Source organism: Aspergillus brasiliensis, assembly GCF_001889945.1.
Source record: "Aspergillus brasiliensis CBS 101740 unplaced genomic scaffold ASPBRscaffold_3, whole genome shotgun sequence".
NCBI lineage: Eukaryota > Fungi > Ascomycota > Eurotiomycetes > Eurotiales > Aspergillaceae > Aspergillus > Aspergillus brasiliensis.
This window is the reverse complement of record NW_027137444.1, coordinates 3,386,046-3,403,519: the sequence shown is the minus strand read 5'-3', so window position 1 is coordinate 3,403,519 and position 17,474 is coordinate 3,386,046. Positions and strand designations below refer to the sequence as shown.

Here is a 17,474-nt window from a genome sequence, read left to right as displayed (position 1 = left end):
GTTACTCAGTACTCACAGATAACAATTCTAACTCGATAGATAGTGGCCACTAACAAACCGGAAAGAGAAAGGAAAATCTCCTGACGCTAACGATTTTAGTCCCGCTCGGATAGAACGGCCCCTGCCTTTGCCCTGCCACGCCACGCCACTATCTACGCCACGGCGATCGGAGTCAAGTCAATCAAGTTCAATCGGTGGAGATAATGCTGATTAAACAGGCCAATCATGTAATTATTTTTTCGATAGTAGTTAGTCTAAGTTGTTTGGTAATGGGTTTTGATCGTTCTGCAATCTGCAGGTGATGCTTCGTGGAGACTTCTGATTATACTTCATATAGTTGGTCTTGTGGATGGGGATCGTTGGAATCAAGGTACGTAGCACTAGCATGACTGTTATCACTTGTCAGGGGTAGAAGATAGATAGTATCAGGGGTACATAGGGTGGTAATTTAGTCGCTGGTTTGGAGCTAGAGTTGTAGTTGGTAGAATCAGGGGCAGTCTTAGCCCTTGTAAGGCGATGCTAACTGTTGTACTAGATTTGTAGTGAGCGATTTATTGCACAGCACTGATCACGTCTAGAGATGGTTAATTAGTGATGCTGGTGTTTCATCTCATCCCCCTAGACTCAGAGTTACTTAGTAATTCTGTCATGTTCATTGGTGGTGGTTTCATGTTACACCGAGGCGGGCGCGTAATGTCTGCTTACGGATAACTAATACCTACAACGTACTAGTATAGAAGGATAATCCAATTTCAATTATGATATTTCTCATTCATTCATCGTGACTGCATCTATGTATATGGTCGGAAGATGTCTAGTCCTTTCCCTTCCATGACCCCTTGTATCACAATGACATACAGTAAGTAGCCTACCCACAGGCTTCTATATATAGCCTATGAACTTAAGCACATCAATGTCAATGATGCCACGACCTGTGGAGACTCAAAAGTAAAGGGAACATGGGACCCTCCTGAATATCACTGCAACACAGGAGACAGACCCACGGATAGGAACTAAGGAGCGATCAAACAGAAAGTAAGAAAAGACAGGGCGAGAAGTGGGTCCTCACAGAAAAAAGCTCCGATCAACCCGACCGGATTCGGTCGGTCGGTCGGTAACTGTCAGCATGACAGCAGACACCCCTTCCATCTATCTGGACGAGTCGGACGGTCCCTTGCTGTCGGATCCGTCTTCTTTCTTCTGACGCCTGTTTTGGGCAGATTTGGCCCAGACATGCACCTGGTTAAGTGCCTTTGGGGTGCCCCTGACAGCGAAATCCGCTTGACCGATGCGAGCATCATCACTACCTCCAGATTTGTTGTTAGAAGAGGAGCCTGTTTTGTCAGACATCTTGATTATAGTATATACCGTTAGTATGTTGCGGTGGGTATACTATATGTCAGTGTGATCTTGTTTGAGTGAGATTTTTCAAGAACAAATTCAGATACTGTCTGGAGAAGAAGCTGGTGGGTTGTGAGGATGTGAAGACCGTTGTGAGCGATGATGATCTTGTAAATGGTGTGGTTTCTTCATGGTCTATATAGACATTGTTCTCTTCTTCTTGAGCATGGTGATGGATGATTGAAAGCTTCATGAAGCTGTTCCTTCCGGGGTGTTGAGAATGCATCGCTAGATTTCATTTTGCAGTGTATATTGTAGAGGAGTATACCGTCAACGTGAGAAAGCCACTATGAGGGATAGATATCAGTGAACTGCATTCTTTGAGAGCATTCGGAATATGTCTGGTGCGTAGGAGGAACGTGGAGAGTCCATCGTAGGAAATGCTTCACCAAATGAGAAAGGGAACCACAATCAAGCATGTATGACCTGAAAGCACAGCAGTTTCGGTCATTGCCGCATAAAGACAATAAGTTATCATGTCGAGGCCGGAGAGTGTTCGCAGGTGGCTGAGTGAAAGCTTGAGATAGACTATGCCATTTAGCTTGTGTGACCAGAAGCACTGCATCTCTGGCTTGTACCGCAGCATGCACGTACACTTCATATCTCAACATCGAAGAGCTTCTTGGGACTTGGTAAGTGAAAGCTTAAGCGTCTGCTCATTATATTGCAAGTCGTAACTTCTCACAGCCACATCACCATGGCCGTGGAGCGAGCCGTCAACATCCACAGCTCGCGATTTACAAAAGAGAGATAAGAAATGGGGCGTTTCTTTGTTGCAGGTAAATGAGCTTGCATTATGTCGGTGGAAAACAGAAGACAAAGAAAGGAAGACAACGAGACATTGCTCATAGAAAAGGGGAGGACAGATAAAAGAAAGGAGAAAGAAGCGATGCGGATAAATGTGACAATGGGGTCGTGACTTGCCAAAGTAGACAATGAACTGAGTCCTTTGTTGGAGTTTACACGCTGAAATGCACCTTTGGTCCAAGATTAATTGTCATTTTACCCTATTCTCAGCAATCTCGATTGCATCCTGCTTGGGTACAAATGTTTAAAGTGATGTAGTAATATTGTGCATATCTAAGGATACTACCGTCATAGTCTGTAATATAAGGTATGTCTATTGTCTATTTTTGCCTATCGTTGGCATCGTAATCTCAGGTTCGTCCAACTTATGCTGCTCTTTGCTCTCCTCCACGTCTTCCACGGCCCCTGCCGCGTGTGCTTTTCTGCCTCTTCTCAAAACCACCTCTTCCATCTCCTGGTCCACCGGCACTGGCATCGCGTTTGCCGCCATGACGACCACGCGGCGCAGAAGACGCGCTTCGAACCGGACCACCTCCATTTCCATAATTGAATCCGGGAATACCCTTCAGGCCCATCTTGCCAACGATCTTCTTGTCGATGACAGGGGGTTCAGGACATGCCATGCCTTGGATGGCCATGTCGTTGGCCATCTGAACAAGACCCGTCTTGTCGAGGCGAAGCTGCTTCAGAAGCCCCGATCCAGCAAAGAAACCGATGAACGACGAGTAGGCACGTTGCTTCTTCTCTTCGTCAATCGCGTACATAGCATCTGCCACATCGTCTGCACATGAGGCAGCTTCTTCGATGATGGACTGGGTCTGGGGATGGGGCTGGATAGGCAAGTGGCGATTGTTTCTCAGGAAGAAAGTCTCCGCTTCGGTGAGGATGATGATGGCGCGTCCGTCATTGCCAGCACGAGCTGTACGGCCGACACGGTGAACATATTGCTCGCCGTTGGTCGGCAAGCCAACCTGGATGACCAGGTCGACGTTGGGGAAGTCCATGCCGCGGCCAATGACATCCGATGCAAACAGGATTCCGGCAGCAGCTTCCTTGAACTGAGCGGTAGTTTTGGTGCGAGCGCTCTGACTGAGCCGGGAATGGATCTCAAACACGCTCAATTTCGTCAGGCCACGAGAAAAGGCAGCCGCGAAGAGGCTGACCATGTTTGCGGTGACGCCAAAAACGATGATTTTCGAGCTGTAATTCGATTCCAACTGAAGGAGGGAGGCAAGAGTGGTGAATGTATCTGCCACAGACGGCATCAGCACATGATACTGGGGAACTCTCTCATGCGTTGGGGTTTCGTTTTCATCAATAGTAGAAATGCTACTGTAGCCTGGCTTGAGCACGACACTGACCACATCCCTGACTCTGGGGGGAAGCGTGGCAGAGAAGCACATTCCCTGCCAACCAGCGCTTTTGGGGGGAATGTGTCGGATAATGTGCTTCACATCAGCTAGGAAGCCACTCTCGAGCATCGTATCGGCTTCGTCGAGGATCAAGGTCTGAATGTTAGACAGCTTCATGGCCGCCTCGGGATCGGACAGGTAATCTTTCAACCGTCCTGGCGTTGCTACAAGAACAGAGGGGGCCTCTCTCATGAAGCGCGAGAACGCAGAAGCCCGAGCCGTACCACCCACAGCAATGTCGCACTTCAGAGGTACTGCCATTTGCGATGTCAGTTGATCACATGACTTGGCGATCTGTTGGGCCAGTTCACGCGTCGGGGTCACGATCAGGACAGCCACCTGCCCTCTCGGCAGTGCCATCGAGCCATCAAGAAGGCAGTGCAAGGTAGGGAGCAGGAAAGCCAGCGTTTTGCCGGTACCAGTCTTAGCCTGGACGAGGCAGTCACTGCGCCAATCTGGCAGTTCAGTGAGCACCCGCTGCTGAACGGGCGTCATATGGCTGAAGCCCAAGACCTTGAGGGCTTGAAGAAGCTTCGAGTTCAGCTTTCCAGCCATGGACTCATACGGCACCGTGCCGACGGTGGCTCCAGGTCCCTGCATGGTGGTTGATTTGGTTGATAGTTTCTATTTTTATATAGAAAAAACCTGCAATTAATTTGCTAGATGAAATTTTCAAGCACGCGAAATTGTTGTATGACGTTTCGGCAGATCGGCCGTTTTTTACCTGCAAAAAGCAAGGTAGTGGAACAGTGAGTGAGTCTGCTCCCTTCTCATTTCCTTTTTTCACTTTGTATATGATGGGAATGATACTGCTGGTTGGTAGGGGTGAAACCAAGTGCATCGTGGGTCACTTTTATTATCGTCGAGATTTGCCTGCCAAGTCATCAGTTAGTAAGCCTGTGATGATTGGTTGTCTTGGACCCACTACCCTGGAAGGGAGAGCGGGCCGCCGATCTTTACCGACAAGCAAATGGCAATCTTATTTGGAGGAAGCTTCGGCATCGCCCTGAGGGATATGCCGAAGTTCGTTTTCATTGGTAGATGTATTAAGGAATCATGAACAACAGGCGGGAACATCCCGCGTCTGTCATTCAGCCACACCGTCTCAGGTGCAAGAAAAGAGGCCATTATTGAAACCATAGCGTATTCAGTTATGGCTAGACTGACCGGTGTCGTCTACTCCGAAATGAGTACTGCATAACGGGAGCTTCCACAGATCATAAAATGTCACAGACTGCTACAACTAGACCAAAAAGGGATAACCCCTGGTATACCTAATAGTTGTGCACTTGGGTCTAGCCAGATAACGTACTATTACCAGGATACTACTAAGGATACTACTAAGGATACTAGGCTATGAATTATGCACTCGAATAACAAGTTCATTGGTCCCGAACGACTATCTCTCACATATCATACGACTACTCAATATCTGCAAGTACCATCGCACTCATTCGCACATCCGCAGCTCACTGGATAGTGATGGACGAAGATCCACTGCTCTCATAACCCTCGGTAGCCACGATCTGGTAGTTGTGAGTACCCAGGTTCATTCCCAGCTTAGCCCAAGCATTGAAGTGGTTGGCAGTAGTGACAGTGCCAGAAGACCGCTTGCTCTGGCGAACGGACCAGTACTGGGTGAAAGTAGAGGTGCCTTCGATAGAAGGGGCGTTGGTGCGGGTGGCCGTGTAGATATCGTAGACGGATCCGTCCGAGGTGACGGTACCCTTGTGAGTGCCTGCACTGCCGGGGTTGTAGTCGCCGTAGGACTCGACGATGTAGTACTCGATCAGGGGTCCGGTGGTCCAGCCATAGACGGAGAGATAACCGTTGCCGTTAGGGCTGAAGGTGCCGCTGTAGGTGATGTCGCTGTAACACTCATGTGAGTAATTGTTTCGATTGAATTGTTCAGATGATACTAGCGAAGATGCTCAGGTACTTACTGCGCACTTCCGGGGTTCCAGCCCTTTCCACCGACAAAGTTGCCGACGTCGGACCATTGGACGGAGTACGAGCCACCGTTTCCGTTGGTGTAGGTCACGTCACCACCGCCGTCGGTCCAGAAGGAGTAGTAGTAGCCGTTGTTGTAGCCAGTCGAGCTCGGAGTCGACCGCTCAGAGAGCTGGTGCAAGGCATCCGCCGAACGCTCGGTGGCAGGGTCATGGGGAACGGCCAGAGCAGCCTTAGCGGCGGCGAAGCAGAGGAGAAGGTTCTTGGTGAGCATGTTGATTGATTGATGACTTGGCTTAGGAGATGATTCACCGGGTTTGGGAGTCGGAAGAGAAGGTCTGCAGCGACGGGGGAGACTGTTCCTGATATACCCATGATTCTGCAGGAGAAATTTAGCCTTTATTAGAAGGAGACCCAGCCCAGACCCAGCCTAGACCCTGCCGAGCCCCTAAGAGTGAAACCATTCTGTACCTGAAACGCCCACTGTGACGGGGTTTAGCCTAGTCGGTGGAGCATCCGTGGGCGATTGGGAAAGTCTGATTGTTTCCCCGAAACAGCCTAAATCACCTTCAAGGGTGCTAAAGACGCCTTAAGGTTATTATGCCTGTTGATATTAGGCAGCGAAGCCTAAAGAGTCAATATTAGTTTATCTTAACATTGGTATCCGCCTATATAGGCTGGCTCTATTCTTGTGCCAGGTGCATCTTCAATCTTGGCTCAAAATGCTTCATTATCCATTACGTAAGACCCATAGTTCGATTCATTATCCAATCAGCAATAACATCCACAAGCATTGAAGGCACTGTATTTTAGCCATAGATAGAGGTTGTCAGCTTTGAGCTACTTTGAAAATTGAAAACTGAATAGCAGAAAGGAGGGGGTGGTAGAGCTTGTACTGACCTGTTCTAGGCCGGTCATGCAGAAAGGCTAGATTCTAGTTAAATGATATCTTGACATTAGCCTGTGACTAAAGAATATCCGATTGCTCAGATAGCAGCCCTGTAGTATGGTCTCCACTGTATGGCGTGCAATAGTGAGCAGTGATATTCATTTGAAATAAGGCGAGATGCTCCGCCGTAATGAAACAATCCTACGCTTGCCTTCCGGAGTGATATCGGAGGGCTTACGCGATATAACTATATGATGGCATGTTTTAGATGGCATGATTTATCATTGAGAGCTGCTAAGTCCGTAGGCAGCAGAGCAATAGCAAACATCAAATACATCATTGTGATGCAGCAAATAATAGCCAGGAGAAAGATAAGCAACACACATCAGAAGCAAATTGAATGAAAGCCGGCTAATAAAACAGACAAACAAAGACCATCAATCTGAAGAAAGTAATATAGCAAGCAAATCCAATATCATCACATAAGAGCGATCACTCAGCAATAATCTTTCGTATCGTAATCTGAATAAATGTGGTCGAGGCTGCAAACTGAGTTGCCTCCCAGATAGAACGAGGTAACTATGATTCAACCATCAGTATATGTCGACACAATGACAACATCAACATGTCAAGGAACTCACGATCGACAGGAAGAGTACTGCTTGGGTTTTTGATCACGACCTGACTTTCTTCAGCCGAAGTCAGGCTATTCTCGCATTTCAGCTGCTCTGTGCCGTAGGTAGTAGAGTTTCCTCCCAACCACACGTCGACATGCCAAATATGGCTCTTCCAGTCTTTATTGCACTGTTCGCAGTAGTCTTCGTTGATGAGATATTTTCGTAGATAGGGCGAATAGACGATCTCGCATCTGTCGAATTCGCCTGGCGCCGTGGCGAAAGTCAGCGGATTCTTGTGGGTGCCGATTCCGCCAGCGGCCATGCCGCGGCCACAGTCTTCCGAGATATCTGCTCCTGGGGGGTCATTGTCGGGGTATCCATAGAAGGTGTAAGATACTTTGCTGACGACATGACATTCTCCATCTTGAGGAATGTTATGATTGTCGCCTTGATCGGACTGTACGGGCAGTGTGTCAGTTACATTGACAGCGGTATTTGGCTGTTGAGAGTCCTCCACATTGGGAGTAGCACTTGGCTGGTGCGGGACATCACCGGTCGGAGTGGCACTCGAGGTATGAGTACCAGTTCCGTTATGAGTACCACCTCCGTAGTAAGTGCCTCCATCGGGATCCACAGAATGAGTGTCATTTCCTTGATTGGTACTTACTCCGGTGTTGTGGCTGCCGCCATCGTGGTTACTATCGTGCTTAAGCTTTCGAGGGAGCAAGACTGCGAGGCAGACAACTACAACGATTATGGCGACTAGTAGAAAGGACCCGGCAAGGATTATCGCTAGGCGTTTGCGTTTCGATTTTGGGCTTTTGGTTGGCTGCACATTGTTTGGGGTCGGCAGATAGCTGCCTGGTTTGTCGGAAGACATTATTAATTGTAGAGACGAAAAGACGGAAAGTATCGGTCGTAAACTAGAGACAACGTGTGTTGAATGTGGCGTAGACGATGTGTGTGTTGTGGTGTGTGTCGTGATGTGTAGTAGGCAGAGTTATGGTTGGAAGAGAACAAAGAAAAAAGGGGCTCAAATACTCAGGCACGACATGATGTTGATAAACTCATCGCTACGTCTGCAGGTTGAGTCACAGACCGGGGTCAGCCACGGTTCAGATCTCAACCATGAGCAAACATCGTGGTAACCCGTGAGCCGCATAAACAGTAAGTATGAGCGTGGCTATATAACATGGATGCCTGTTAGGGAAAGCTGCCTCTGCGTACCCAACATGACAAATTTCCCTATACAATCATTCAGGATTACCACGGCACCATGGCGTAATCAATATTGTAGGGTCATTTGCCAATATTGTAGGATCGTTTGCCGTACTATTGCAGCGATAAAGGTTGCTGATAAAATTGAGAATTTATCGAAAGCATATCCGCTTCTTGATCATCCAAGGTATAAGATAGATCCCTCCAGCCGTCACGCTCACAAGGCTTGCCGCTTATATTTAGTTGAGTACGGCAGGGAAGGACGAGACCGAGATTCGTTCGATAGACACAACTGCATAAGACTTGACATGCTTATTGCAGCCTAAATAGATTTAGTGAGACTCGCACACCTCACCGGCAAGATAATTGAGCCGTTGATAATTTTGACTCATTGTATGACTTCGCTCCACTTTCGTTATGTATTCAGTAATGGCTAGCTGCGGCGACGACCTTCATACGCCGCAACATGCTTTGTTTCATGGGTCTCTGCGAGTTGGAGGGATTTGACGGCGTTCATGGCTATATTCTTTGCTTAGGCAGCGAATCACTTGGACGGCTAGCATCTTGTATAGCGCGCTTGATCAGGTATAAGTATTATTTGATTTGAATAATTAAATAATCAAGATAATATCTAGCCGATAACTCGTAATTATCAGGCCATAGTAGTAACTTCTGATCGCAGCCTTATCCACATATTAAGTAGTTATGTAATGAGAATAAGGCTGAAGGTCGAGGATATCCAGATCTAGTGACCTCACAGAATACCCATGCCCGTCATTGCGTCTTCGCTATAAACAAAAATCAGCTAAGATCAAGGACCGAATTCGAAACCAACGGCTGTACTAACCTCGTATCCATATTATCGTCTCCTTCATAAAGAGAGAGATATATGGTCGACTGGCTGGGTCCCATTGCTTCGAAGACTCCAGAAGCGGCATTTCGATAGCTGACCAGATCGCCGCGTGCAATGGCCAGGATAGAGGATGTATCGGAATCCAGTGGGTGATAGACCGCAAGCAGGATACCCCGCATAGTAGGTGGGATAGCTGGATGATAGTGATACATCGCGTAGGTCAGGCTATCGATATTTTCGATAGCTCTTTCGAATTGTTCGGCTCGGTTCCAGTACTCTTCTGTACACGGGAAATAAACCCACGTTGTACTAAACTGCCACTGAGAGACGTCAGGATAATCATCGGCCATATTGAGACTTTGGAACACGAGGATCAAAAGGATCAAGTAGATAAATAGTAAGAGTCAACACGCGTCGGAGAGGAGAAAGGGAAGATGAGAGGTGAGGAGTTGATAGAGGTGAGGAAGGGAAGGCGTTGGGAGAAGATGCCGGATCTATATTCCCACCCCTAAGCAGTCACTCGTCTCAGTAATTCGTATTCAATATAATTATTCCTCTGGCTGGTAACACGGCTTGCCGAAAGAATGAAGGCTACTCCCATATTGTAATCGTATGGATGCAGACGGCTGCGTATCTTGAAATTCACAGAGGGAGGTTCCCTCGGTGTAGATCTGTGGTGATTCTCACTGATCCGGGCCCAGGGCCCGTGTTCTTCTCAAGGAGATTAGTTAATTTGTGACAAGAAAGCGAGAGACGAGTGACCGTGCAACACGTTGAGCCTGACTATATGGTCAACATCGTGCGATGACCGTCAAGAGAAGCAGGCTACGGCAAGTAGGCATCCAGGAATCCTCAAGTTCCAAGCTGCATACTGCCTGCTCAGAGCCCTAAGCGTGAAAGCTCGCAGTTTGGTTCAGACAAGGTGCACCAATGCTCAGAGATATTGGTTCTTGGAGATAGAGCCCGACGAGCATGTGCGTGAACGCACGCATTGACAATACGGCAGCGTGATAGCGAGACAGAGCACAAATACTCTGAGAGTCTGGATAATTGATATACGGCCATATTCTCATACAAACCAGGCAGGTCGTATTGCAATAAAATTCCTACTATAGTGGTCAGCTATCTGGGGTTACGCTTAAGGATAGATCATATAGTAAGGGTGTCCCTAATAGCTCCACTAACTTTAAATCGTATTTTAAGCTAGGATAAGCATTTAAGGTTCGAACTGAAATCGCCGAGGTGGGTATGATGGACCATTCCATCTGTGTGAACTGTGATCAACTCCTGAACCTTCGGCCTTGCGACTCTATTTCCATTCGGTGGGGTAATTGGGCGCGCCACAGAACGAGCTGCAATCATTTCTCGTCGCGACGCGCGTCAACTTCATCGAATCAGATGGCCCAAATGGCAACAGATAGCCACTAGTGCTCCATAGTCATCACCTCATCCATCAGCACGAAGGCGTCACCCCGAAGCTTCATCGGAGTCCACTGAGCTGTGTTGATGTATCGCTAGAGCAATGTCCGTGCGTCGGCTCTCGCCTACGATAACAATTTGGGACGGTCGAACCAGCGAGCATCCTCCGCGTCTAGTTGGTTGTTGGCAATCATATGAATAGCATGGGCTGATATAAAAAGTATTCCTGCCAGTATATGCCAGCCAAAATTGCGCGCTCACAGGGCACTCAGCACGCAATTGACGCTAATAGCATGTCACCATCAGCACATTCTGGCCGCTCAGCGAAGGGCCATGGGAAGTCATGGGTGCCCTGGCCGAAGAGATCATTTATATGCTTTGGCTGAGCCTGCCTCTCTCTCTGATTTCTCTGGAGATGCTCTATTTTTCTCTTACATCCATCCACTAAGAAGCCAACAGCATCGTTAGCATGGCGCTTTGGAAGTTACCCGAGCTCAACTCGCGGCTGGGAACGCTGAGGGCCTATCACTTGGCCGCAATCATATTGTGAGAGATGCCACTATCTCCCACTGTGGCATATCGCTAACCTCGAGGACCTTTCAGTGTCTCCTCTTTCTTGGCAGGTTATGACTCCGGTATTGCGGGTGGTATTCTGAGCTACAAGACCTTCGAGAATGACTTTCGCTATACTAGCGGCCACGAGTCTAAGGTCTCTTCCTTGACGGTCGGTCTGGAGCAGCTCGGGTCCTTCGTTGCATCCCTCTTTGCCTATTACCTCACCGACAAGTTCGGGCGCAAATATGTTATCATCGGCTCAACCGCGGTCTTCTGCATCGGAGTGATCATCCAGGTCATCAACTCACACTCGCTTGGTGCATGGTATGCAGGCCGCATCATCGCTGGTATCGGAATGGGAGGCCAAAGTGTCGTCGTCCCTATGTACTCCGCCGAGATGACGCCGAAGGAAATTCGAGGGCGATGCGGTTCCTTCTATCAGTGGCTATACACATGGGGTATCCTTGCGGCGTACTGGATAGACTATGTAAGTGCACTCGAAGCAACCGTGCCTGATAATTCACTGACATCGAAGCACTAGGGTGTCGCAGCGAGTGCAAGTATCTCGAAAACATCGCGCGAATGGCAAATCCCCGTGGGTCTTCAGCTCGTCTCTGGAGGAATAATGGTCATCGGGACATTTACACTGCCCGAGTCCGTCCGCTGGCTACTAAGCCAAGATAGAACCGACGAGGCTTGGAAATCCTTGACCTGGATCCGCGGTGACGAGGGAGAGAAAACCATCGATGAATTCAAGGAGACACAGCTCGGCTTAAAGGCAGAGAAGGCAGCGAAAGAAAACTTCTCTCTTAGTGAACTATGGGAACCGGCTAATCGCCTACGTTTCTGCGTCGGGCCTACGCTTTTCATGTTCCAAAACGCAACGGGAAGCAGTGCCCTTGCTGTCTTCGCTCCGCAATACTTCAAGCTCCTGGTCGGAAGCGGTGGTAATCGCGACCTTCTGCTCACTGGACTTTTCGGTGCCGTGAAGGTCATCGCTTGCACTTTCTTCATCCTCTTTCTCGCAGAGCGCTTCGGTCGTCGAATTTTGCTTACGGGCGGATCGGTCTGCATGGCCGTTTGTATGCTGATTACCGCTTTGATCGTGAAATGTATCCCGACCGAGTCGGGTACGTCGGTCACCTCTGCCGGCCGAGCCACTGTGGCCATGCTCTACTTGGATATTATGGTAGGCAACTTCGTTCTATAGCCAATGGGCTCAATACCTTACTAATTCTTCTTATTAGGTGTACAACTGTTCCTGGGGTCCAGTCCCTTGGGCGTATGTGCCGGAGATTTTCCCCACGCGCATTCGAGCCCTGGGACTAGCATGCAGCATGCTAGCTCACTGGGCAACTTCGTTCTGTTTCTCCTTTGCTAGTCCCTACATGATTAGCAACATTGGTGCAAACACCTTCCTGTTGTTCATGGCTTTCGACATCGCCGCCGCACTCTTCTGCTTCGTCTTTGTGCGCGAAACTCGTGGTCAGAACCTGGAGGTTGCCGCAGGGACAGAGTGGGACGTGGTTGAAAAGTCCGCTGATGGTTTGGCAGCAAGCGAGAAAGGTGAAGTCAATATTGATAGACCTTCAGAGGTTGCCGTGGCACCTGGGGCTGGCAAACAACTAGAGGTCGTTGCGGTGCATGATACTTACGGCTTGAACTTTAAGCGTCGGTCGTAAAGCTATTCATGTACCATTGGTAAGAATCAGTATAATACTGCATGGAGGACTAGTCAAATGAATTGAGTTCGGACGCCGGAAATACGTTCTGCTTCCAAGATGCGAGCATTACGTCTGTTGACACTTGCGTCGTTCAGCGGCTGCCGTTGGATGCGCTCTATATTCGACGTAACAATGGGATCAGATAGTAGTAGAAGAGAGGTTGAAAAGCATCAATTGTAGTCAGGTCTCATCATGTAGCGCGCTGGGCGTATCAAGCAAAAGTAAGCGAAGAAACGCAGAAGATGTAGGGGACGTGGAGTGCCTGGCGTTGCAGGCAGCATGATTATCCACCAGGACTTACCCACGATCTTATGAATTATTTTGGCAAAGAGGAGGGAGATAGTCAATCCCTACGTTTGACGGAACAAAAACTGCTCATTATCTCTCCCTGCATTTTTCATGAACTGTAGCCATTGTCCGCCCAACAAATATCACTAAATCCACCAGTTATACTCAGCTTTCATCTGGGGGTGTGAAGTAACTACCAAAGGAAAGACACGAGGCTTGAAGGGATTCACGTGGTCTCTTCCACCCATCGAGCGACGACGTAATTGTCCAACTCTCGATCCTTGCCATCGATTGCCCCATCCCCTCAACCACGACTATTGCCTTACTCTGAATTACAATCACTTTGGTATGCTAGACAAGCTCCAACTAAGCTAGGCACTCATCCCTGGCCAATATTCAGTTTGTGCTCGACCTCAGCGCAGAAGGAAGTATGACAACGGTGTTGTTTCGATTCCTTCTAGCACCTGGTGGAGCTGTAGTTACGGCCGTGAGTTACGGCCGTGATTACAATCATATAAGTCCCCGAAAGCTCTCAGTACAACCTACAACCGCAAAGTCTACTTTGTCTTTGGTCGGATTTCCATCTAGCTTGTTATGCTGACTATTGTGACCCAATAGAGTATTCTTTGACCGTCGAACGATCGGACAGCATACAGGCCGGGAACAACTGCACTCTACGTCAGGAAATGTCATGTCAAAGATATAATAAAAAGGTTAGCCCAGGTAGGGCACATACCAAAGGACATAGTCAGGCCAGATGGTCCATGATCCGGCAAGACGCTACGCATACGTTGCAGCCCCACGTGTTGCTACAAGCGAAGGTTAAGGTTCCAGACTTATCGGGAGATCATTGATCTCGTGGAGTTCTGGAATGCAAATCGATTTTGTCGATGGCGGTTCGTTAAAATGCAGGAGAAGTTGTGGCTTGAAATCCATTGGAAGCCGCAGTAGAGGGCTACTTGGCAGATGGCGATCGAAAAGCTATTAACATGCTCGAAGGAGAAAGTTCCCGATATCCGGCTAAGTACTTTCCCCGTAAGCGACATTATGAGTCTGTGTTTGTTTTCCCAATTCCTTTGTAAACTTCTCGTCAGCAGACTCATCTGTTTCACCCTGTTTGACATCTTGGAAGCCTTTAATCACCTCATCTTACGATCATGTGCCTGCAGTGGCGTTTGGGGGGCCTAATCAGCCTCGAACTAGGACATGATCCCGGTCAGGGGTCATTTGCACATTCGATTGCTTCGGAGTGTCATCGCAAGGTGGTGCCGCATCAAGAGCCGGGCAATTTGTTAGAGTTCGGCCGCTGCCGACGGCCGACAGCCGATGGAGGCCCAGACTCGCTTGCACGGCCCGTGCCCGGCAGTGCGATACGATGATTGGATATATTGCTCGCTTCTTTTCACCTCGATTGCGAAATCTGGAGCAGGAATCGTGTTCATAACTCCGAAGTCCCAGTGGGAGACTGCGACACGTTGACAATTACGCTAAGCTCATGCACGTGAGAGGTGACGCCGCCACGTGGATCTCGCCGGTTCCTCTTCTTTTCGCCATGCCGTTGATTGTACCCAGATTTTCCCCAGATCCCCAACCAATCCCCCATAGGGCAGCGCAACGGGGAAGTCATTTTGCAGTAGGACCCTTTGCTGACATGCGTCTTCCTCATGTCGTACTCTTGTTTATGAGGAGTAATGTCCTTGTTCGCCTCCAGTAAGCCACGCGCTGCTGACCACCGCCGACTGCGTCTCTTTGGTCAATTGGGCCACTACCACCGAAGCTAACGGCCCCCGACTGCTATTTCCGGGGTAATACCCCGGGTCGACTGAGCCCATGGGGTGAGAGTGTGTCACGGGCGGCTAAAGACTAGCCGGAATTTTTTTTGGTGGCGTTTTCCAGCGTCCTCAACTGGTTCTTCGTTGGAAAAAATGTGTTAAGACCATCACGCCGACCCTCGCCAGTGGATGAACGCTACGAGCGAGCCAGCATCCTATCCCGACAATTGCCCGGTATGACTTCTTGGCTTTGGGCCTCAATTCTGTAGCCGAGCCCTAACCAGACGCCACAAAATGCTTTGCGCCGGATCCTGAGGTTCAAGCGAGACGGCGGGCTTATAATACACGGCCTCCCTCGTGTTGCTGCGCCGCTTGGCAAGGCTTGACTTGTTCTTCCGTTTCCTGCGTGACTCTGCCTCTGTATCGTTCTCTTGGCATTCTTGAGGTGAAAGCTTGTCATCATGGTGGTCAGTCAATCTGTCGTTGGCCGTGCCAACGCCGAAAAGCCTCATGGCTTGACGGGCATGCTCAAGAATCCCTATGTCTTTGCGACGTGTGCGTTTGCCTCCCTGGGTTGTATCATGTATGGATATGATCAGGGTGTCATGAGTCCCGTACTGGTCATGGAAAACTTTGAGAACCATTTTCCGTACTTCATGGGCTCCACCGTTCAGGGATGGCTGGTTGCTTCTTTGGAGTTGGGTGCCTGGGCTGGTGCGCTGTTTAACGGTTACCTCGCGGATCGCATCTCTCGCAAGTACTCTATGATGGTGGCTGTGGTGATATTCACTCTGGGATCTAGTCTTCAGGCTGGCGCCCAGAAGCCGTCATACTTCTTTGCTGGTCGTATCATCGGTGGTCTCGGTATTGGCATGTTCAGTCAGGTAAGCTTCTCCTTTCCGTCTTATCCTATTGTGCTAATGGTGATTGGTATAGGTCATTCCTCTCTACCAGGCTGAGATTGCGCCTCCGGAGCTGAGAGGCTCACTGGTGTCTCTGCAACAACTGTCCATCACCATCGGCACGTCAATCGCCTTCTGGCTCGATTATGGTACGCACTTCCTCGTTCTTCGTCCCTAATGCACTATCACTTACCATACATCAGGAATGCAATACGTCGGCGGTACCACCTGCAACCCCGAAGGCATCGCGAACCCCTACCTCGCCGATGGCACCTACAACGCTGCGCAGAATCACGGACACACATGCTTGGGACAGAAGACCATCGCGTGGCGCCTGCCCCTCGCCCTGCAGATTTTGTTTGCCTGGATTCTGTTCTTCGGAATGTTCTTCTTCCCCTTCTCCCCTCGCTGGCTGATGTCCAAGCACCGCGAAGAAGAAGCGACGGCCGCACTCTCCAAGCTCAGAAGACTTCCACCAAACGATCCCCTTGTGCGCGCTGAGATCCTCGAAATTAAGGCTGCTGTCCTTTTTGATGAGGAATCTGAGGCTGAAGCCATCCGTCAGGGCGGCAAGCTTGCCCCCTGGAAGACACTTTTCGCTCCGAACATGCTTAAGCGTCTTGTTCTGGGCTGCGGTATGTCTCTCCGTCCCTCTCCTATCTTACTGGCCTATCTGACAAGGGTTATAACAAACAGGAGCCATGATCTTCCAACAATTCACCGGAATTAATGCTGTGCTTTACTACGCCCCTCAGATCTTCTCTTCCTTCGGTTTCTCCTCCACTAAGCAGACTCTCCTGGCCACCGGTGTCACCGGCATCCTGCAGATCATCTTCACCTTGCCCGCAGTGCTCCTGCTCGACAAGTTCGGTCGCAAGACCTTCCTCATCGCCGGAGCCATCGGCATGTTCTGCTGTCACATTGTGGTCGCCATCGTGGAGGGTCTGTACGAAGATAACTGGAACAAGAACCTGGGATTGGATAAGCCCCAGGGATGGGTTGCCATCGCGTTCATCTGGTTGTTCGCTGTCAACTTTGCTTACTCTTGGGGTACGCACATACCAGCTCCCTTCTACTACACCCCGTCCATCGCTTCATAGCATGTACTAACCACTCATGACACACAGGTCCCGTCACGTGGGTCCTCGCCCAGGAAATTTTCCCCAACAGCACTCGCTCCCGCGGTGTCTCCATCGTCGCCTCGACTAACTGGATGTTCAACTTCGTCATCGGTCTGACCACCAAGGACATGCTGAAGTCCATGAAGTACGGTACTTATATCTTCTTTGCCATCTTCAGTGCTCTGGGTGGTCTGTTCATCTGGAGGTTCGCCCCCGAGACCAAGGATAAGACGCTCGAGGAACTGGATATCTTCTTCGGTGGTGGCATGGATAGTATCGCGGAGGCGGATCGCCAGCGCATGGAGAGAATCTATGATCGTCTGGGATTGACTGGTGTTCAGGAGGTCAGTGATTTGGTTGTTGAGAAGGAAAAGGGAGAGATTACGGGTGAGGTTGTGGAGATGTCTTAAATTGGTGGTTCCGGTGGGTACTTGCGCAGATGTGTGGAGGGTGTGAAGTTGTAGTTTGTGGTAATGTGTTTAATGCGTTGATGGATAGTTAGTGACTGATAACTCTGACATTGTGTAGCTAGCTTGGTAATTATAA

At 49.3% G+C, this 17,474-nt stretch overlaps 7 protein-coding genes across 7 annotated transcripts; 2 read left to right on the top strand and 5 right to left on the bottom strand.

Annotated features, from left to right (window-relative positions):
* Positions 1-2,457: 2,457 nt before the first annotated feature.
* On the bottom strand, positions 2,458-4,436 carry ASPBRDRAFT_40603 (DEAD/DEAH box helicase). Its single transcript, XM_067624388.1, has one exon. The coding sequence runs from the start codon at positions 4,218-4,220 to the stop codon at positions 2,574-2,576; it is 1,647 nt and encodes a 548-aa protein (XP_067482570.1). The 5' UTR covers positions 4,221-4,436; the 3' UTR covers positions 2,458-2,573.
* Positions 4,437-5,043: 607 nt separating this feature from the next.
* Positions 5,044-5,844, bottom strand: ASPBRDRAFT_148122 (glycoside hydrolase family 11 protein; the record flags this gene model as incomplete). The annotated part of the gene is made up of 2 exons (XM_067619280.1): positions 5,044-5,489; positions 5,564-5,844. 2 exons carry the CDS (start codon positions 5,842-5,844, stop codon positions 5,090-5,092), a joined length of 681 nt encoding a protein of 226 aa, XP_067482569.1. The 3' UTR covers positions 5,044-5,089.
* Positions 5,845-6,720: 876 nt separating this feature from the next.
* Positions 6,721-8,040, bottom strand: ASPBRDRAFT_173195 (uncharacterized protein). Its single transcript, XM_067619743.1, has 3 exons — positions 7,744-8,040; positions 7,101-7,533; positions 6,721-7,038 (listed from the first exon to the last, which is right to left on the bottom strand). Exons 1-3 carry the CDS (start codon positions 7,954-7,956, stop codon positions 6,956-6,958), a joined length of 729 nt encoding a protein of 242 aa, XP_067482568.1. The 5' UTR covers positions 7,957-8,040; the 3' UTR covers positions 6,721-6,955.
* A 1,008-nt stretch (positions 8,041-9,048) lies between these two features.
* On the bottom strand, positions 9,049-9,497 carry ASPBRDRAFT_193964 (uncharacterized protein; the record flags this gene model as incomplete). The annotated part of the gene is made up of 2 exons (XM_067620696.1): positions 9,049-9,082; positions 9,142-9,497. 2 exons carry the CDS (start codon positions 9,495-9,497, stop codon positions 9,049-9,051), a joined length of 390 nt encoding a protein of 129 aa, XP_067482567.1.
* Positions 9,498-10,778: 1,281 nt separating this feature from the next.
* ASPBRDRAFT_63815 (sugar porter family MFS transporter) lies at positions 10,779-13,004 on the top strand. The gene is made up of 4 exons (XM_067628435.1): positions 10,779-11,112; positions 11,170-11,608; positions 11,663-12,310; positions 12,369-13,004. The coding sequence occupies exons 1-4, from the start codon at positions 11,036-11,038 to the stop codon at positions 12,801-12,803; spliced, it is 1,599 nt and encodes a 532-aa protein (XP_067482566.1). The 5' UTR covers positions 10,779-11,035; the 3' UTR covers positions 12,804-13,004.
* Positions 13,005-14,321: 1,317 nt separating this feature from the next.
* ASPBRDRAFT_53240 (uncharacterized protein) lies at positions 14,322-15,343 on the bottom strand (the record flags this gene model as incomplete). Its single annotated transcript, XM_067627031.1, has 4 exons — positions 14,322-14,375; positions 14,608-14,774; positions 15,040-15,168; positions 15,256-15,343. The coding sequence occupies 4 exons, from the start codon at positions 15,341-15,343 to the stop codon at positions 14,322-14,324; spliced, it is 438 nt and encodes a 145-aa protein (XP_067482565.1).
* Positions 15,344-15,366: 23 nt separating this feature from the next.
* On the top strand, positions 15,367-17,338 carry ASPBRDRAFT_28262 (sugar porter family MFS transporter; the record flags this gene model as incomplete). The annotated part of the gene is made up of 5 exons (XM_067622490.1): positions 15,367-15,789; positions 15,842-15,956; positions 16,011-16,442; positions 16,504-16,857; positions 16,935-17,338. 5 exons carry the CDS (start codon positions 15,367-15,369, stop codon positions 17,336-17,338), a joined length of 1,728 nt encoding a protein of 575 aa, XP_067482564.1.
* Positions 17,339-17,474: the final 136 nt, after the last annotated feature.